The 19,981-nt window shown below is 37.4% G+C and overlaps 1 protein-coding gene across 33 annotated transcripts in view; it reads right to left on the bottom strand.

Moving 5' to 3' along the window:
- The window catches only part of PARD3 (par-3 family cell polarity regulator), a 434,005-nt gene that overhangs the window by 253,795 nt on the left and 160,229 nt on the right, over positions 1-19,981 (bottom strand). For all 33 annotated transcript variants that reach the window (XM_040680350.2, XM_040680546.2, XM_040680478.2 and 30 more), the window contains exon 4: positions 10,307-10,485. In XM_040680350.2, coding sequence (XP_040536284.1) covers positions 10,307-10,485 — 179 coding nt within the window. The remainder of the gene's footprint in view (positions 1-10,306; positions 10,486-19,981) is intronic.

Here is a 19,981-nt window from a genome sequence, read left to right as displayed (position 1 = left end):
TTTTCATTTGTTTTTGCCTTATGTATGTCTAATACAAAGTGTAATGAGTGTTTGGTATTTTATTTCTATATGGAGATACAATAGGAGGTAAACAGGTTGAAGACCTACTCATGGCAATTCTCTGGAAGGAGATCCAAAGATCTCTACCAAGCTCCCCCTTTAGCTATTTCTGCAGCAAGTTATTCACCTCTTGTTCGGGACCTTCAATAAAAGAAACCATTTAGGGCTCTGAAAATGTTTGGCTGTATCTTTTTGCATGTATGCAGAACATTTTGGAAAAGGGGTTTTGTTTTTTTTGCTTTTAATACCTTCTGACAGTCTCAGATTGATACCTCCATGCTGAAGGGAGATGAGACTTTGTTTAATCCTTTGAGGTTACTATTTCAGTTGACGAACTCTGGGCGAGTAAGTGACTATAAATATATTTATTGGCTCAATCACTATAAAATGCTCTTCCTTCTTTTTATGCTCCACTGTGTCCACTGGTCAGTTTGATGCCACACACTAATTCTAAAAGCAGCTATTAACAAAGCATCTTTATGTAAATACAGATCTGTCTGATACAAATCTCTGTTTACTAACTTAGTAATATACTGATACACTCATTTTTTCATGCCCTCTGAAGTTTCAGTAAACAGACTCCCGTTTATTTTGTTGTACTGGGTTTTTGTTGCTTTATAGACTTAAATAAATGAATAAATAAGAGCAAGTCAACCCTCATTTCTCAACAAACAAACAAACAAACTGTATAAATTATGTCTCTTTTACAGGAAAAATAATTAAATATGGGAAATTAATTAACCCAGTAATGTGATGTACATATAGAAATTCACTAAAAAAAATTCTTACATAGAGGTCAGATTTGGATTCAGTCTTGCTATTCACCAGCAGCTTTTTATCAACAAATTATACCAGCTTTCACATTTTCCTCAGAAGGAACCATACCAGTCAATATGTAACTCATTCCTTATAAACACCCATATATCTTAAGAATCTGACACTACTGCTTTGCCACTCTCCCTTTTCCTCTCAGAAAATTCAGTTTATTTTATCATTCTACATTTCAGTTTCAAAGCTTGCTTTGTTTTGCAGTGTATTGAAGAACAAAACCTCCAAAGATACAATAATCTGGATACAGCTTAGCCATCAAATGCATGCAGCAAGGATCAGGTATCAGTCACCCACTAGCAGGAATCCCTAATCTTAGGCCATTCTCCAAGGAGTAAAGAGAGGACTCCTGTGTTAATGAAGTATGTCAGCTTTATGCCTATTCTTGGCTCTGACCTGCAGCGTGGGTCATTTCCAGCCAACTGGTAAAAACTGTCTCAGGATACAGGAGATGAGTATCTAATATTCTAATAAAGAACACGGTCGTTTGCATTCCTTATTTATAATGGAAATAGATGTGAAGAATGACAACTCTACAGTCATTTTGATGTCTTTAGAGAATCGAGAAAGATTTGTCATCAGAAATGACCCCTCCTGTAGCTCCATGAATTGAATTAATTTATTATGCATTAACAATAGCTCATTAGATGCTCAGGAGGAGAAAGACAATTTAAAAGCCAATGTTATGCCTAAGTTCTATCATTTTATGTTCAGAAATTTCCAAAGTTGTGCAATTCCAATTCATATACTCTATGCTGTCCTTTGATTCACAAAGAAAGACTGACCAGAAAAGCAGCAATGAGCAGGGGCCACGAAGAATGGACAGTTTCCTGTACATCTGGTGCTGTATGAAGCTATTCAGTACCAAAGAACACGGCTTAAGTTAACAATAAACTAAACAATCCCCCACTGTATATCCAAATTATTCTGTTCATCTCTCATGTTTACAAAGGAAAATAAAGAATGTAACAACCTTTGCAGGTATACAGGCATAACCAAAACTTACTAGGCAGGGTACTTTGATTTTTCTCATATTGAGACAGGAAAAAAAAGCTTCTTAATCAATTCACTCTTTACTTACTATTCTCACAATAAAACCTCACAAAACATAATGCTAAACAACCAAATTAGCATATGGTGGTTGATATTCTGTAACTACAATTCTGAAACTGGATTTTACTTCTGGAAGCTTCTTGAAAGAACACTAAAAAGGCATTGTCTTCCACAGCATCATTTTAAAGAAAAATAAACAAATCAGTTAGCTTAAAATGCCATGAAGCTACAGTTCTTCTTGTACACATCATACTTTGAAAGCAGTTTCCTCACTATTCTTCTTCTTGTCTTTTTTTTTTCTCCACAAAAATGAAACATTCACTCTAGAACATCTAGAAAGTGTACTTATGTATATACAGATATATATGCACATAGGCATATATCTCAAAGGTCTTTGTGACTTCTTTTAAAGCTGGTAAAATCCGAAGTAAAACTGAAAAATACTTGGAGATGAGTTACACAGATCTCCCCCAAGTGACAGTTCCAGTGGTAACACACAAGGAGATCTGTACAATGATACCTCTTGTTTACACTCAGTCAATTCCCACATCCTTTTGCCATGCTACTGTAAAGGATGCAAATGTGTTATGTCCAGTAACAATCTATACGGTTGTTTATATGCAATTGTGCAACTATGCTCAACCCTGCCATTTTCACTGATATTTTATTTTGTATCCAAATTTATACAGTGCTTTATGTCTACTTGGATTTAGTGAAAATAGCATTAGTAATGTTGTCTGTTTACCTTTACTGTTAACATCTCTTCATTTGATTCCCTGGAAGAGCCACGTAATTAAATTCCAGACACAAAAAAAAAGCTATGAGGGCTACTCTGAAAGTAATGCCTCCTATTTTATGATGCTGGCCCGTGATGTCAGATACAGATGTCGATGGCATGGCATTAAAGGTGGAACTTGCCCCACAATACATTTTGTTCCCATGTGACAGAGGACAGCAGACAGGCAGTTTGACAGAATGGCATCTGCCATGGAAGTGTGGATGAAGCAAAGCTTATAACTTGCCAGTACTATCCTGATAAACGCAGGTTTAAGGCTGCTTTAAGGCAGCCATACCTCTAAAATGAATATCTGAAAGCTTCTACTGGTTGTTTTTAAGTTTAGAAAATTGCACCTGTGGGCCAACAACAAAAATGGAGTGAAGGGGACAGGGTAACCATGCTAGCTTCTCAAGCTAAGAAAAGTTAGTGTTTCTGTCTTCCTTGCTTTAACAGGTGAGCAGAGAAGGGCAGTGACTTCTGACCAAAGCATTGGGCAGTGCTCAGGCAGCAGCAAGGCAAGGCCTGCAGGCTGCAGCAATGCCTGGAGGCAGCGGCTGTGCCCTCCCCACACCACAACCACTGGTCTCTCCCCTATCAGCCCTTACTAAAACCACCACTGTTTGCCCTATTTAACAATATATAGAGTGGACTCAGCATAGCTCCCAGGATAACACTCAACTTTGAGGGATCAGTTGACTCATCAGGCTTATGAACTCATTTCAGGCCTTGGACAGATGCTTTCCTGAGGACTTAACCAAGGCAGGACAAGCAGCATCTGTTTCAGACCCAAATTCAGTCCTAACAGAACTAAGCCCAGTAGGTAAGTAGGCTGTCTTAGTTTTAATTCCCATCCAGTGCACCACTTCCCCCTCAATCACACTAGTCTGAGACTACTTTTCTTGCATGACTGATACTCATTGCATGATGACTTAAATTCATTTAAAAACACAAAAAAACGCAGCAAAAAAGAAGGCTGAAATAATCACTGCTGACACTGCTCTGATTCACATCAGGACACTGCAAGAAAGCCCAGCCTGCTGTGTGGCTTGTACTTCAAATTTCATTGACTTGCTTTGGACTTGCTTTGCATCAATACACAACCTTGGTAATATGAAAACAAGGCAGATAGGCATGTTTCTGAATATGCATCTGCAGAAACTCTTTGTATATATTGCAAATGCAGTTTAAACACACATCTCTGGGTTACAACTAAATAGATGAAAACTGTCCAAAACCAAGATCCAATGAAAACCTACATGCATCTCTAACCTATAAAATTTAAAAATAAAATGACTAAACCTGAACTTCCAACCTAATTTTTCTTTTCTTTCGTTATTCAGTCTTTCATCAAGCTACTATTTCAGGCTCATGGTTTTTTTTTACCTTCAAGCCCAAGGAGAGCTACAGTAACATAAAAAATCGAAAGAAACAGAGATGAACATTTAAACATGGAAATCTACAAGTACATGTACACTTAGATGAATGGCAGAGGAAAAGTCAGCCATTCATTACAACTTAAATTTTTCTGTACTTGAGAGGTCCGTGCATTCAGTATGGCTTTCACCACCTCTCTGAAAAATGCTGTACACCACTGCTACAGAAGTGAAAATATAAACATCTTGTTCATGTTCCAACACTCCTCCATCACTCGGAAGATACTCAATCACTCAGATCCCTCTTAGCATTCATAGGTCATGGTACAGTACTGTGTTCTCTCACCTGCAGACCAGACATTGCTCACCCAAGTCCATCACACAAAGAGATGGTGTAGCAAAGCACTGCTGCAATGACTTGTTCTTCTCACTTTATTGATGAAGAACAGAGATTGAGAGTGATCAACACACTAGCTCAGTTTCAAAGTAAAGTGCAAAAGAAGCACAAGCTCTCAGATCTCTCTAGAATCTTGCACTAATAATCTTCGGAGAGACAGAGAGGAAATTTGGTAGGTGGGCTGTTACAAAATGATATCTCAGGAAAAAAAAGAAAGAAAGAAAGAAAGAAAAAGGTAAAAGAACAAGAGATGAAGAAAATTGCAATTTCACTTTGGATTGTTTATTTTTATTATTGGCTTTTTCCCTGCTTCTTAGCAAGACTGGTCACAACTGACTTTTCTGTCCAAACAGCTGAATCCTTCCTCATACGCAGTACTCAGCAAACAGTAGAGCACAAAATCCAGTGACACTCATTTTCTGTTATCTCTCTGTGCACCAGACAAGGATTTTTCATTTTATATCTCCCATTCTCAACATGCTGCTGATGGTAAGAAATGCTTGTTTTGTTTTCACATTTTGGAAGTCAGAAATGCTGAGTTTTTCCATTGAGATTTTAATTCTTACGGTACTAAAATATTACTTGCTACTCTGTGCAGAAAGTCAGATTCTTCTCAGTGGTAAGCAGTGAAGTAACAAGAGTCAACAGGTACATACTGAAATACAAGTATATACATAAGGGTGACCAAACATTGGAAGAGGTTGCCCAGAGAGGTGGTGCAGTCTTCATTCTTGGAGATATATGTATACAAAACCTGATTGGACAAAGACCTGAGCAACCTGTTCTGATTGACCCTGCCTTGAGAAGAGTGGTTGGACTAGATGACCTCAAGCAGTACCTTCCAACCTCAGCTATTCTATGATCCTATGAAAGTCATGAATTTTACACACATGCCAGGACAAAAATAACACACGCTATGTTTATTTTATGTTGCACTCTCTCTGAGTGCATTTGCTCTAAACTGTTTTAACATCACATGACAAGCTACCAGCAATGATTTTCTATTGCAAAGAAAGAAAACTGGTGCATGTAACTTTTTTTGTCTGTTTGTTTTTTTAAATATCCATTCCTCTCTCTCCCATAGCAATATTTTCTGCATTAGAACACTATTTCAGTATTTGTAAATAACTCTCTCATTTTTCCTTCCTCTTTTTCTACATGCAGTCACATCTGAAATTACAAAATCTGTGAATCTCACCAAAAAGAAATAAGCTTGTTCCCAGAACAATATCTTTTAGTCCGTAATTTTCCCTACTTGGTCTAATGACCTTCCAGTCAGAAAGTCAGATTCCTTGGCTATAAAATGAAATTCATACACACTGTTTTAATACAGAAAACTTCAATCCTCTGAATTATAGCTAAATCTATTGAAATAACACACCTTTGGTGACAGTGATAGAGAAAATTTCACTAAGCCAGCTTTAAAATGACTTAAAGCTAAATGAAACCAATTTTCACTTTGAATCTGATCTTGACATGGACAAATCGTTTTTGTTTGGTATATACATCTCATATAATGCACACATGCTTTTTTCCTATTGTGACTAAAGAAAAAATCTGTATTCCATTTCTAAAGAGGCTTAGAGGAATTGCATCTTTCACAGGAAAAAAAAATTCAATGCAATAATTTGAATATGTGTATTTATCTGTCTCAGGCCAATAGGAAATAAAAATTTCTGCAACAGGGGATGGTGAGAAACACAATGCTTTATAGTTAAGGGATTTGACACTACATAAGATTTAGGTCACTCTTACATGGCTTAAACTTCTTTCTCTGCAGTTTATGGAGTCCATAAAGATAAGGCTTTCAAGCAGGAAGAAAGCATATCCTAAAAACAGTTATTCCTACAAGGCATGGCTATTCTCAACCTCATAATATAGATGTGGGAAACCTACATAAACAAACAAACAAAAAAAACCTGGCTGCTGACTAAATGGCAAAGGCAAAAAGAGGAAAAATAGTGATGTGCCAAATATATTCAGCTACGTGTTTGCTGTTGATGATCCACCCTGCAGAGCATGTTGCATGCCATTTGCTTTGCTCCAGGTGGGTGAATCCAGGAGCGAGAGAGGCACAGAAGCCCATGCACAATCATTTTTCTCTCCCATTGCTCTCTATCAGTGTACATTATTGCCTCTTTATGCTGTACCAATGCTGTTATCTCATATGCAACAATACATGAATCAAACTCAGAAAAGTCACTGTGGGAAATTTTTCATAAGCCAGGTAGTCATGCTATATCCCTGTCTTAAGCAAGACAGGTTAACTTGATAAGCAGATAAGTAATTTGTAATAATATGCAACTCTTCATCACAAACACAGGTGCAAATTAAAAAAGAAAGCGGATAATTAACTCACTGTCGTTATAAGAGAAAACATACCTGGTTGTTGCATTTATGTTCTTGTACACTAACACAAACATCTAAGGGAAAGAAAATCTGATTTTCATTACTGCAGCTCATGTTTTAAGGGCAGCTACTTAAGCCAGCAGGCTTCCATACTGCATTATTAAGACTGAGCCAAATTAACGGTTATTCAGAAAAGAAAATAACATCAAAAAATATTCAACTGTGATGGAAGAATCCACGTCTAGTGCACTTGTGCTGCATACAATCTGTTCAACTGTACAGTTCAATAAAATTCAAACAAAATTACAGCTTGCAAATCAGGTATTACTGCAGGCCTTTGAGAAGATATTTTTACTAAGAGATTTCTTGTTTCATTAGAACGGCTCAAGGAAGCAAGAGACATGATTAAGTCAAGCCTTGAATCACTATGTAATGCAGATATGTCTCAAGCACAAAATTCTATTTGAAAGTCATTTTAATATTCACTTTTAAAAGAATCCTGAGAACTGAATTTACCTAAGAAAATGGTAGATGATCATGAGCTAACTTTGTAAATACTTGCACAGAGGAAACTTAACCATTTGGTTGAGACCACTCAGGAGGACACAGAAGGAAAAAGTCGGGAATTACCTAGCTGACTACAGTCTCCAATATTACTATAACTTGTAAAAAATCAATAATAATGATAATTCTTCAAATACTTGAGTGCTATTGGATAGAAAGAATCAATATCTGGTTTCAAGTTGGTTTCAAGTTACAAAGTATAAGTACAGCTGGACAACACAGGAAACAGAAGAAGTCAAAATTCCAATTCAAAGGAAGCACAGAGAGCACTGAGATATCACAAGAATAAACATGTTTCTTTTCAATAAAAGGATATGAAGAACAAATGAGAAATCACTTCCATCCTAATACATAAAGGCACTGTAATTTCATCAACAGGATCCTTCAAATCTCCCATATTTTTCCTCTTTCCCAGTGCCCTTTTCTCTTTTTTATGTGCCCAGAACTACTGGCATATGTCCTGGCTCTTCACAGCCTTCAGTGCATGGCAGCACTCTCTCCTCTTAATTTCATTTAATCTTGGGCATCTGCCCATTTTCCTGCCATTTCAAATTGTTCTTACCCAAAATGAAATAAACACCAGTGAGGAGTCTTCTCTCACTTGCCCCTGAGAAATAAATCCCTTCTGCCAGATACATGCAGCTTCTCTCTGCTAATTCCTCCAAAAATTGGACAGAGTTTCTACCTGTCAATTATTCCTCTTTAGAGGTGACGGGCTGAAAGTAATGTCACTTCTTAGAGTCAGTAGGTGGATGAAGCTTTTGGCAACTCTCCCAGAAACCCTTTTCTTGTTTCTGTGAGAGACATATAGATATTGCTGGGGTAAAGTTGCTAACCTACAACTGTGCTGCAAATCTCAGCCCAAGAACATATGTTCTTGTGCTGTCAAGAAAAGGAAATGCAGTGAAAACATTACGTAGTGCCAACCGCCCACAAAAGATATATGGGTGCTCAAGCCCAATGCACAGAGCAGAAAATTAAGATTGTTCTCATTGCTTTGCTTTAAATGTCTGTGTCATCTATAATCAGTGAAACAGTCTGAAACAAAGCACAGCCATCTCTTTTAGTTATCTGAGTAGCTTAAGAAAACAAATAGTAGTGAGTAGTTGTTATAGTTCAAATAATCTAAATATATTTCAAAAATTCAGTGTTAGTACTTTGGTAAGTGATAGATACTTTAAATGTAGAGGAAATAATGAATTTTAGAATAACAATGCAAATGAATTTGCTGCTACTATTGGGATATGAAAGGAGAATTCTTAATAGCAATTACTAAGAGAAATAGGATTCACTAATAAGTCTTGATTCACATGAAGGAATCAAGATGCTGGCAACACAAACAATGTAGCACAAACTCGCTCAGTATTAATTCATAACATATGGTGTACAAGCAATTATTATTCAATTGCAGTTGTTTACTGCATCTTATCTATTAAAAATAACCTACTCAGCGATCTGTTCTATTTGAAGGACTGATGTATACAGTGTGTAAAATAAAAAAACAGTAAAAAAATTAACAGTATCTGTTGTGCTAACAAATGTACATTAGTTCTCCACCATTCTCCTGGTTTAATATTCCTTTTTCGCTAGCTTCCCATCACAACATGAGATCACATGTATTCCTTACCATTTTGGTCACCGTGCTTCAGTAGACATCAAATATTTTCATGAAAATCATGAGCAACTACATAATGAACAACTAATGATGCAGGAACACGAGTGTAAAAGATCAGCTGCTGTTCAATTCTCTCCAATTTCTGGTAACTTCACATACTAAAAGAATCTGATTATGCTATGTATGGCTCTCCAATATCTGTGCTAGTGGAGTAATGAAGTGCAGTTTCATTATCATTTCAGAAAAATTAACTGAAAATAGTAACACTTCACAGGGATTAGATTATCACTTTTCTCCTCCAAATCAGAATACTAAAAAATACTTTTCAAAACAACATACACTTCTGTGTCACACCAGCACAAGTGAAAATATACCTTTACCTACCTGAAATTCTGATCAAAGAGAGACCTAAAGATACCATGTTAAACGGAAACATATGTAAGAATGTGGGCCTCAATGTCTTGTTTTTGAATTAATCAAAATCCCTTGGAAGATAGATGAGTTCATTAGCAGCATGTAAAGACTTCTTTATCTGGAGTTTGGGAGTCCCGGCTGCAGGTTCTTGGGTTGTGTTTATATAATAACTATCATAAGCTACGTCTTTTCTGACAGGATTTTGTGCTGTGCAGTCAGAATGGCAACCAAAAGTGCAACTTTCTATAGAAGTGACTCACTGGAATTATTGTTTTTCTTTACAGTTTCTTCCTAAGTTAAAAAAGAGTGCAGGTAGAGGTACTAAAACCACATTGGGGAAAAAAAAAAAAAAGGAAGCAAATAACAGGCATATTAAAGTTAACTATTTTAGTCTGAATAACATTAACAAAGAGAGATCGCATTTGTAATTTTTGTTTTGCATTATTTGACTCAGAGAATTAAAACTACATTGGTATATCAGAAAGATAGAGCCAGACTAGCTGTAGGCATGCAGATTATTCACTGACATTAGGACTTCTGCAGAGATCAGTAGAAATCATTATAGACACTGTCTGTTTGCGTTCAAAGACAATGTGTGACAGTATTTGGATACTATCTGGCAGAGTAAGGAGTAATCAGAGCTTCAGTGGCAATTAATGGTGAAATCAAACATTTGTAATGCCTGCTGTGGGTATCACTAAGGGCTTCCTCAAAAGGTATGCATGCAACTGGTACAGTGTTCTGCTGATAGTGTGGTTGGACGAGGTCTGAAAATAAAGGTTTACCCACTAAGAGGAGGACAAAAAAAGGTCAAAATGTATGCACATTTCACATTTACTGAATGAAGAGGGGCAAAGAAGTATGCAAAAATATACCTTTCTGTCATGTGTAGTAGGTACACCAGGGGTGTTCTGCTTGAGAAAGCCCGCTGTTGTGGACCACCTCGTAGGATTTTTCCGTGATGGCTCTTCTGAAGAAAAATTTGTATCACTTACAGAGGTTGAGAGGCCAATCAGTGCAGGGTCACTACTCCGCCGTACATGAAGAGGCATATCTGAAGAATGAAACAGACAGTAAATAAACACTGACTAGATTTAAAATGTTTTTCACATCAAAAAAGATTTTTTTGTTTTCAAGCTCTGGATGGGTGGTTTTGGCCAAATGTGATATTGTAGAATAAGCAGCTATTGACCTCAGCATAGTTCCTCAAGGACAAGGTCTGTTTCTTCTAAAACCACAGTCTCACTGCTTGACCACATGAGAAGAAAATGAGGGCCAAACAAAACTCTTAACCTAATACAACTCTTTGGTTTGATAAGTACAAAAATGGTATCGCTACCATCTGTTGGTTGCTGTGTAAAACATAAAAACCACCTAAGCTTGAACAAGTGACCGAAGTAGCATAAAGGTAAAGAGCAAGTAGACAAACAGTCTCATGCCAAAACCAGGAGTGGACTCAGACTACACCTCCTGCACCCCCACAACACGCTTGTAGTGTGGGCACCACCACCAGCATGCAAGAGGTGGCAGAGCAGCCTCTCTACAGGGAAAGGCAGCTTTGGAAGTATAGGCACTCTATTGGAAGTATCCATTCTGTTCTTTTCTCAGAACCCAAGGAAATGACCAGTTTCTGTTCTGCATTCTTCCTTCTCCTAATAGCTGAAACAAGATCTGTGCTGATTGATCCCATTTCCCTTAGCTTTCCAACTAGTATAACCGAGAGGAGAAATAGATTTCATTAGTAACAAACAGTACAACAATCAGGCAGACAGAAAAAGAAAGGGATTTGTAATATATGTGGAGGTCAAAGTTTTGGAAACTTTGATGGCACATTAGTTTCTCTTGAAATACAACTTCATTTTTCCAATTTCATTTATTATCCTACAATAAATATCCACACATCTGTATTGTCTGTGCCCAAACAGAAGTTTCACTGCCTGCATTTCTGACCTCTTAGCACTCTCCCACTCAACACCAAAAAGGAGGTGATGTGATTTATCAGTTTTATTTCTCTTTACTGCTGCACTGAAAACCTTGAATGCAAAGCAAAAAAAGGTGAAAACTATGGCAACATAAGCAGAATCACTGAGAAAGGCACAACGGCCAACATCTGAGAATGATAACCAGGACTTTTTTTTTCAATTGCACGATCAAATATTTCCCAAAGAAGCTGAAGGTTCATGTCTCCCAATACCAGCAGGAAAACACAGTGGCAGCAGTCTGAAAAGTGACTAGTCTTAAGCTTTGCAATGTTTTTATAAGCTACATACAACAATATTAAAATACAAAATCGTTATACAGCATTATAAAGATACAGAGGAATATGATCATGCCACACAGAAAAAAAAAATGCATGGCTGGGGTTTTTTGGAACAATTAGGAATCATGCTGCTGAGACGTGCACAAGTGAAACATGGCAGAACACCAAAACAGTCATTCTATTTAAAGTCCAACCTGGTAATCAAGGATAACAGAGGATTAATTAGTGTTTTTCCCACAAACACTCTATTACTTCCATTTCCTCCGAATTTTTCTTTCATTTTCATTACAAAGATGTTCACAAGAGTAAATTTCCAGCAAAGAATTCTACTTTTCTCCTATAAATACATATATAAGAGTATAATGCAACAAGGAGTGAATAAAATAATATTTCAGGAAAGATCGTGTTATTCATGCAGAAAATTGTGTGAGTCAACTTCTACTTAGAGTCTGATTACTCAGTCTATACTAATAAAACTCATAATTGAGAGTTTTCTTTGGTTGCTTTGTATTCAACTACTTCAAGTTTCATGAAGCAGCTGAAGGCAAAGCTCCTCATTTCCCGCTAGATAGTAAGCATAATAGAAGTACACTATCAAATCACCAGAGATCTATATAACAAAGGTGCCACAGCTGTGGTCACTGGCAACAGCAGCACAGAACATAACGAAGTGACCCATTAACAGCAGTGGCTGTGCTTCTGGCTTAGCTCCGAACATACACTTTCATTTATTGGATTAGCCTGGTCAAGAAAGAAGGTCTGTACTATGAGTGTGCCACTTAAGAAAAATACCAATCTATTTCTGTTCCAAGCAGCAGCCCATGCATATTATCCCGCTTGCCTTAGCTACCCACCCTACAACAGGGAACTATAATTTTCAAACATGAGTTCGCTTACTCCTTATGCTCCTACATCTATATATATAAGCACAGCGAATGCAAAATGTTCTTCTTTTTTACACTCTTTCTTCAAATTACTTGACAAAACAAAAGTTCAGTTCAGTGAACTTCTGTAAGAGGAGAAGCTGAATTTCCAACCAAGAAATAGAGGAAGAAAATGGAAGTCAGTAATTCTGGAGAAGAGAGAGAAATTCTGTCTGCATTGGCCTTTTCTTTTTAGCTAAAACATCAGAGTTTGAATCATGCTAAGTGTCAGAGACTTTTCACAATACATAAAATTGACTGTGCAACAGAATTCCCAAATATTAATGTCCTAAAGAAGACACTAATGAGAGGATTTTCTCTACAAAATCTCTTTGGTAATGAACTACCTTTAGTATGGCCCATTTCATTTTGTTAAGGCTAGTTGATGTACCTTCAGGCATTTATCAAGCACTTCTCTAAAAAATGTAATTCTGTCGATACAAAGATACAGCTTGATCAATTCTAGTCATTCCTTGTGAAAACGGTTCCGTATATAAGGAAACGTGACTTGCATTACTAAAGAAACTTCACAATCAAGTGATTTTATAAAAGACATCCATTTGTGTGTTCTACCTCTACACATTTCCAGTGTGAAACTAGAAAATCACAGATGGTAATTTTTATTATTTTTTTTTTTATCACTGGAATGAGAGAAATACAGAGAGATTTAGTGCTAGCTCTCTGGCAAAGGACAATACCTCACCAGGTATTAATCCAGGAATTAAATCTTACTCATGCTGTGTTAACCACAAATTGTAAATATAATCTCCTGTATTCTTCAATTCTATTCTGAGAGGCTGCTCAAGTGCGGTTTCTGTACTGTCTGTTAAAACAACAATAAAAAAGCATATACAGAACAGATTTTTCTACCAATATACTGTTGGTTGCAATCTTCTGGTTTACTTAAATTTGTAGATTTGAAGAGGATATCCTTTAAAATATTAAAAGAAAAATCAAAGGAAAGGAACTTAATAATTAAACCAGTAGATGAAGTATGTATGGGACCAATGCAATGTCACTGATTTCAGGATGATGGCTGATACTGTTTGAAGTCTGTGGTTTCTTTGAAGAGTGGATAAAACAGCAGTGAACTCTAATCACAAGGCTTCAAATTCTCTGTGGCACTAATGCACTGTAAATATTGATTTGCTTCTGCAGCTAAGGTGCCTTTTAAATAAGCACTTGAAACGGTAAATCTAATAATGAATTACAGGAAGTTTTAAAAGTCTAAGAATTAAGGAAAAAATTAAATTAAAAATCATGAAAGTCACCACTAACTCAGTTCTTGAGCCATATTCAAGGACTTTAAGTATTCAGCAACAAGTCCAACACTGGAACTTGAGAAAGAATTATGTGTGACAGAGAATCCCATTAAGTTATGTGTATGGCCACAGCTATGTTAGAAAATGGTTATTTGTAGGATAAATCCAAGCTGGGTAACAAAATGCTCACATTCATAATCATGAAACTCTGACTGGAAGTCTCATTTTATTAAAAGCAACAGCAGTTTCACTATAAATTATAAAAACAGTCAATGTACATTTTATAACCATCTTTAAATGCTAGGAACACAGAGTTGTACCTTTCCTTCCTGCCAGCAATTCCATTTTTATTTTAAAAGGGTCATCACCTTTTCTGATTTTCAAATAAGCATAAGAGCAAAAGCATGAGAGGATCTGGCAAATTTCATCCATAAAGCCGTATGCTTCATCTCACCTGCAACCATGCACTGCAAAGGCTGGTGGTCTTTCAGTGCACAGCTAATATATATGTTCCCTCACCAATTTCCTCTAAGAAATGACTGGGGAAATATACATATATATATATATATATATATATATATATACATATGGATGGATGAATGGATACAGCATAGAAAGACGATTTTACACTGTGGAGATTTCAGCTGATGTTTCAGCTCCTCACAATCATGGCAGTTTGCAGTTTGGCATGTAGTGAGTTTAAGACACTGATGTAAAAAATAGCCTTAAGGCTGTTTTTGGCCACCTCACACAGACTATCAGGACCAAGGCTGATTAGTAGATCTGAATAGGACTATTTTTTCTCCACACTCACACGAGTTTTCTCAGGGAAAACAATGATTCAGTAAAAGCAAAAAACCTCTGTGGAAAAAAAGTAGGTTTCATCACGGACATTTCCCAGGTTAGACAGTGTCTTGAAGCAAATGTGTATGTATGTACATTGTGTTGTATACACAAGACACACAGAGATTCTACCCCAGCAACAATCAAGTGGTCTAAGGATAGGAGACAGGGATTGAACAGCTTCCCTGCCTGTGCCACCCAGCCAATTCATCCTAGCATTCAAGTCCTCACTGTCCTTCAAGAAAAATGATTAATTAGGTCTATCCTGGGGCTCTGGAGAACAGAGCTGTTTCTTTCAGCTTAAAGTACTTGAAAGTACAAGCTAAGATTTCATGAATATTTAACTGAAATATGTGATACAAATATTCAGATTAGCGTGGAGTTTCACACACCAGCACAGCTCCTAGGGCAACGGCTTGAATTTCAGCGGGCCCAGTCCAGCTCCTCATTCCACTCCGCTGGGCACAGCGACACACAAACATCCCTTATGACCTCTGAAACCTCAGATCCCCCAAAGCTGATCAACTTTCATTCCTGCAAGCCTCTAGAGGCAAGATGATGATAACTTCCAACGAACACTGAGGCTGTCACAAGCTGGACTACAACTCATGTTTTCAACACTTGTTCTCTTCAGAGAGAAGAAAACCAGTTGGAGACAAAAAGAAAACAACTGACTGTGAACTTATCTACAGGCTGCATTAAACCTAACAGCAATGAACATTAAGCCAGCACTTCAAGATTAACAAAACAGTACAAATCAGAAGTAGGCATATTTAATTTTAAAAGAAAAAAAGATTAAAATTATAAGCAGTTCCAGGAGGTAAAATACTCCTTGGACAATTGTGTCATCTTTCCTGTAAGCAAACTCATGCATGCAACATGGATAGCACTGCCAGGAGTGATGCACAATGATAGCACTATGCAGCCACACACTACCAGTTACAGATCTTTTCAGAAACATATTTTTGGACGTAACAGCAAAGGAAAAGCATATACATAACACTCACTCTCTCCTGGTGCAGAGCACTGTTTTTCCCTCAGAAATCCATTCCACTTTTACATAACTACTATTTAATAAAGAGTTTACATCATTTCTCAAAGTGAATACTCTCTAATTGGTTAAAATCTTAACCATAAAAAAGTCTTCACAAGATGTATTATTTCCCCAAATTGATCCTTCTGTTACTAGTAATCTCTCTTTCACTATATTTTCCTTTAATGTGTCACACACAGTTATAGCATTTCCCATGGTTTTTGCACTGTGTTAAGCAATACATAACTTCACCTCTACCTTAATTCTCTACTGCTGTTCATTTTTGTAACTATTATTCTGGTCTTACACTGTTCAGAAAGCATCCAGAATAATGTCGAAATGTCATAATCTCCGAAAGAATGGATGACAGTAAAACGAATGCAACCAATCCATCAAAAAAGTCTTATCATAAAGCAAAAAAGTCAAAACTGACTTAGTATCTTTTTCAATTTCTTCTACTAAAATCTAAGTTTTCTATTTTCTCAACCATGCCTGCTCAATGACTTTGAAATTTAAAAATAAGAAAACAACAACCTGCCACAGACATTTTAATACCGAAGTAATGTTAAATCCTTATCTTGAAAGACTTAAAATAACAGTCTTTCTTCTTTCTTTAATATTCTTTCTTCTTACTTTTGAATACTGATATCCAGGAGGAAAAAGATGATTGCACCTTGAAACTCAATCTACTTAGACACTGACTTTTAAAGCTAATTAGTGAAAGATCTTTAAATCTGAAATTAAAATTTAATTACGTACACTATCTCCATTTCCTTTCTCTGGGCTTTTTTTTTAAATGCAAATATCTTTGCATGCCAAAAGAAAAGACAAAAATGTCAGATCTTACAAATGTTCTACTCATTTCTGTCAAAAAATTATGTTTCAGTATGTTTTAATGAGCTGCAGTCTAAGTTTTGGGGGTGCATTCATCGTGGCTTTTCTCATATCATTCTGGATTATCCTGTTACCTATTTTCACACCACTGCCAGAGATGTAGGAAAAATGCACTTTTAGCCCCCAAGATGTGGCAAATTATTCTCAAATAGAATTCTGCTCATTCTTTCTTCAAGCATTTGTGTGACAGTTGAAGTGTCATCAACTTTATACTGCTGAACTATTTTTGCTTACATCAAAGAGCAAGCCTAACTAATAAGACTCTTACTGATATTTAGTTCTAACTATGTTATATTGAAGACATAGTATTCCTGTATCTTCATTCAAAAGTAATTTTGCAATGCAGGCAAGAGTCTGCAATGACAGGAGCAAATTCCTAGCTACTTTGAGTTGGTAACACCAAACAAGTTGGTAGATATTATTCTTGCTACAACTTTGAAAAATCCCTAAAAATGAAGAGTAGAAATGCTACTGCTAGTGCAAATAATTACCATGATCTGAAAACTGTATATTACTCAAGGTCTAAATTCATTTTGTAGGATTGGAAAGGCTCACTTCGAGGAAGAAGTTTTCAACTTTTACCTGGAAAAAGGAATTAAAAACTGGGGAAGAACCACAAAGGTTATAATGTGTATAATACACACTATGGTTCTTTCATGAGTGAGTTTCAACCAGAGAAAACCAACAGTGGCTGTGAGGAGTAACAGGGGTGGGCAAAATGTGCCACTGCTCTGCAATGCAAGTATCAGTTCAGAACTAATGGTCAGCTTCTTCAGCCTATATCCAGTTCTGACTTTCCCAAGAATCAAACTTTCTTTGATATGTTGCTGACACAGTCTCATACATCACCCCCTGCATGTAATGGAAATTCATACGTGGATCACATCCAGATCCCCAAGAATTAGATGAGCTGGATTGTAATTCTGCAGGTGCACGTGCAATTGTCAGGGGACCTCCTGTTACACAAAGCCTTACAAAGCTGGAACAGGAATTTCTCTCCCACCCTACCCTCCATCAGATCTCAACACAGCACCCATTGGATCCTGATATACAGAGCTGGTTGACTTCTCAAATGATAAAGGCTTGCAGGGCCATAGAGGAGCATCACAGCTGCCCATGAACAGCACTGCTGTGCTCCTGCCCCAACATGGGGGGAAGCCCTACCCATCAAAGTTGTCTTGGCAAACAGCACTGGCACAGCAAGGGAATGAGAATATAGGGGTTTTCTGCTGGGGGTTAGAAATAAAGAAACATGAATTGGTAGAAACATCACACCATGACCATCACTGAATAGGTCAGCATGTTTGTAGGGTATGGTAAAGAACAGATGGCAGTGAGGATGCTATTTTCATCTTAAATCCTTGAACCACGAATGAGTTATATAAGAACGTTGTTTACCCTGAGTACATTTGAAACAGTAAGGGAAGAGGTATTTCTTAGCTAGTCGTCAGATGAATATTCCATCTCTGAATGCGTTTGGATGCTAATCTGGTGAATCTGCATACTTCCACGCAGCAAAGCCTCCCCTACATCGAACAGACACTGAGTACCCGGCCTCCCTTCCCCATACACCAAGGGGCCGTAGCCAGCTCCAGCCTCTCTCCACTTAAGGGAAGTTAAAAAAAAATCATCAAAAAGACAACTGAGGGTTTTAAAGACATGAAGATGAACACATTACATGCAGCTCATGGATCACTGTGAGGCAGCTGAAGGCAAGAGTTCTGGGGTACCAGCACCTGCACGTGGATCTGAACACCTGTTGCCCAAAATCCACATACCTTCATGACAGAACTTATTTACACTGATTTTTACAGAAGCACGATAGTTATGACAACCAAGAAGATTTCACTACAATCAATGAAAATATTTTTTTTGTCAAGCATGATCTATGTATACATTTTCATATCTATATGCAACTGTAGATGAAAAATAGATGAAAAAAAGACGTGGGAAGGAACAGGTACTACTGCATGCTTCTTAGTTTCTGACACAGCCAAAAAAAAAACTGGAAAGAACTTTCATAACAAGATACAGTCTACACAGTCCTGAACACTATTAAAAATGACTAACAGCTTCTGTAATCTTAATGGCACTTGTTCTTGTTTCCATGACAGAAACATTTACTAGGATTATTAGAAACATGTTGGTACACTCATGAAACATGCTCTCATTAAAGCTTATCAAATCCCCATGCGTTAATGTTTCACTGAGCTCAGAGCTGCCACTGATGACCAAGACAAGCAAAAGAGCTTAAGCAGAGCCAGGAGAAGTCCATGTCACATCATCCCACATGCTCAGATGAATATTTTTAGCAGATGGTTCTTCAGCACGCAGGGACTAACACAGCTCAAAGGCAAAGCTCAGAGCATAAGGATCTCCAGGTGAGAGCACTGCTTTCCATCATTCAGCTCCAAGTACCAAGCTGGATCCCTGAAGACAAATCAAGTATTTGCGTGTTTAACTGAGATGAAATGCCACCAACCCTTCCCACTGACAGATGTGCAGTGACGGAGCTGCTGTGCCTGGGCAGAAACGTGATGTTGTGCCTGGCCTTTTGCTGGGGTGGGTCAGAGCATGGTCTGGGAAGCCATGAAAGGCAACAGGGGACAGCACAAACATACCGGCTTACAAACAACCTATAGACAAGATCCTTCCGATCATACAAGTGGGGATTAAGAAGCTCCAGCTATCAGCACTAAAAGCTGAAATCTTCTCATTAGCTCTCAAGGCTAAAGACCACTTCCTGCAAAATCTCTGGTGTTCCCGGTAGCCAAAGAGAGAGTAAGGCAAATTAGACTGCACTGGAAGTTGTTAGTGAAATTGTTCAGATAATGCCCACAATGGGACAATAAAATGGAACATCTGCTGCTCTCTAAGGGGTGATGGCCCAACAGACAGCTTTAATTCTTCTTCCCTACTAGAAGAATTTCACACTTATAAACAATATCTCTTTTTTTTTTTTTTTAAACTAAGCTGAATGAGTAGTGGGAAACCTCACTGCTGCTTTAAATACCTGCAAAGCTGAGCTTTTACATGTACTTTACTAAGCCCTCACAACAACAGGGAGCCTGAATTGTTTCTCTTCTGGAAACAGAAAATTCTCCACACCTTGGAGAAACTTCAGTAATTTCCCTCTCTCCTCCCTTTTTCACCCTGGAAACACATTGGTACTCTGCATGCTTCATTACTGATTTCTCACTTCTATTTTTTCATTTCACATTGCTAAGGCTGAAGAGAGTCAAAAATTATTCCTAAAAGTTCAAAACCAAGAATAAGCAAATAAAAAGAACCTCAGCTGAAGTTCAAAAAGAAATCTCGCTACATGAAAGACATGA

Source organism: Gallus gallus, chromosome 2, assembly GCF_016699485.2.
Source record: "Gallus gallus isolate bGalGal1 chromosome 2, bGalGal1.mat.broiler.GRCg7b, whole genome shotgun sequence".
In the NCBI taxonomy this organism is placed as follows: domain Eukaryota; kingdom Metazoa; phylum Chordata; class Aves; order Galliformes; family Phasianidae; genus Gallus; species Gallus gallus.
The sequence above is the reverse complement of the archived record's forward strand: the minus strand, read 5'-3'. Positions and strand labels throughout refer to the sequence as shown.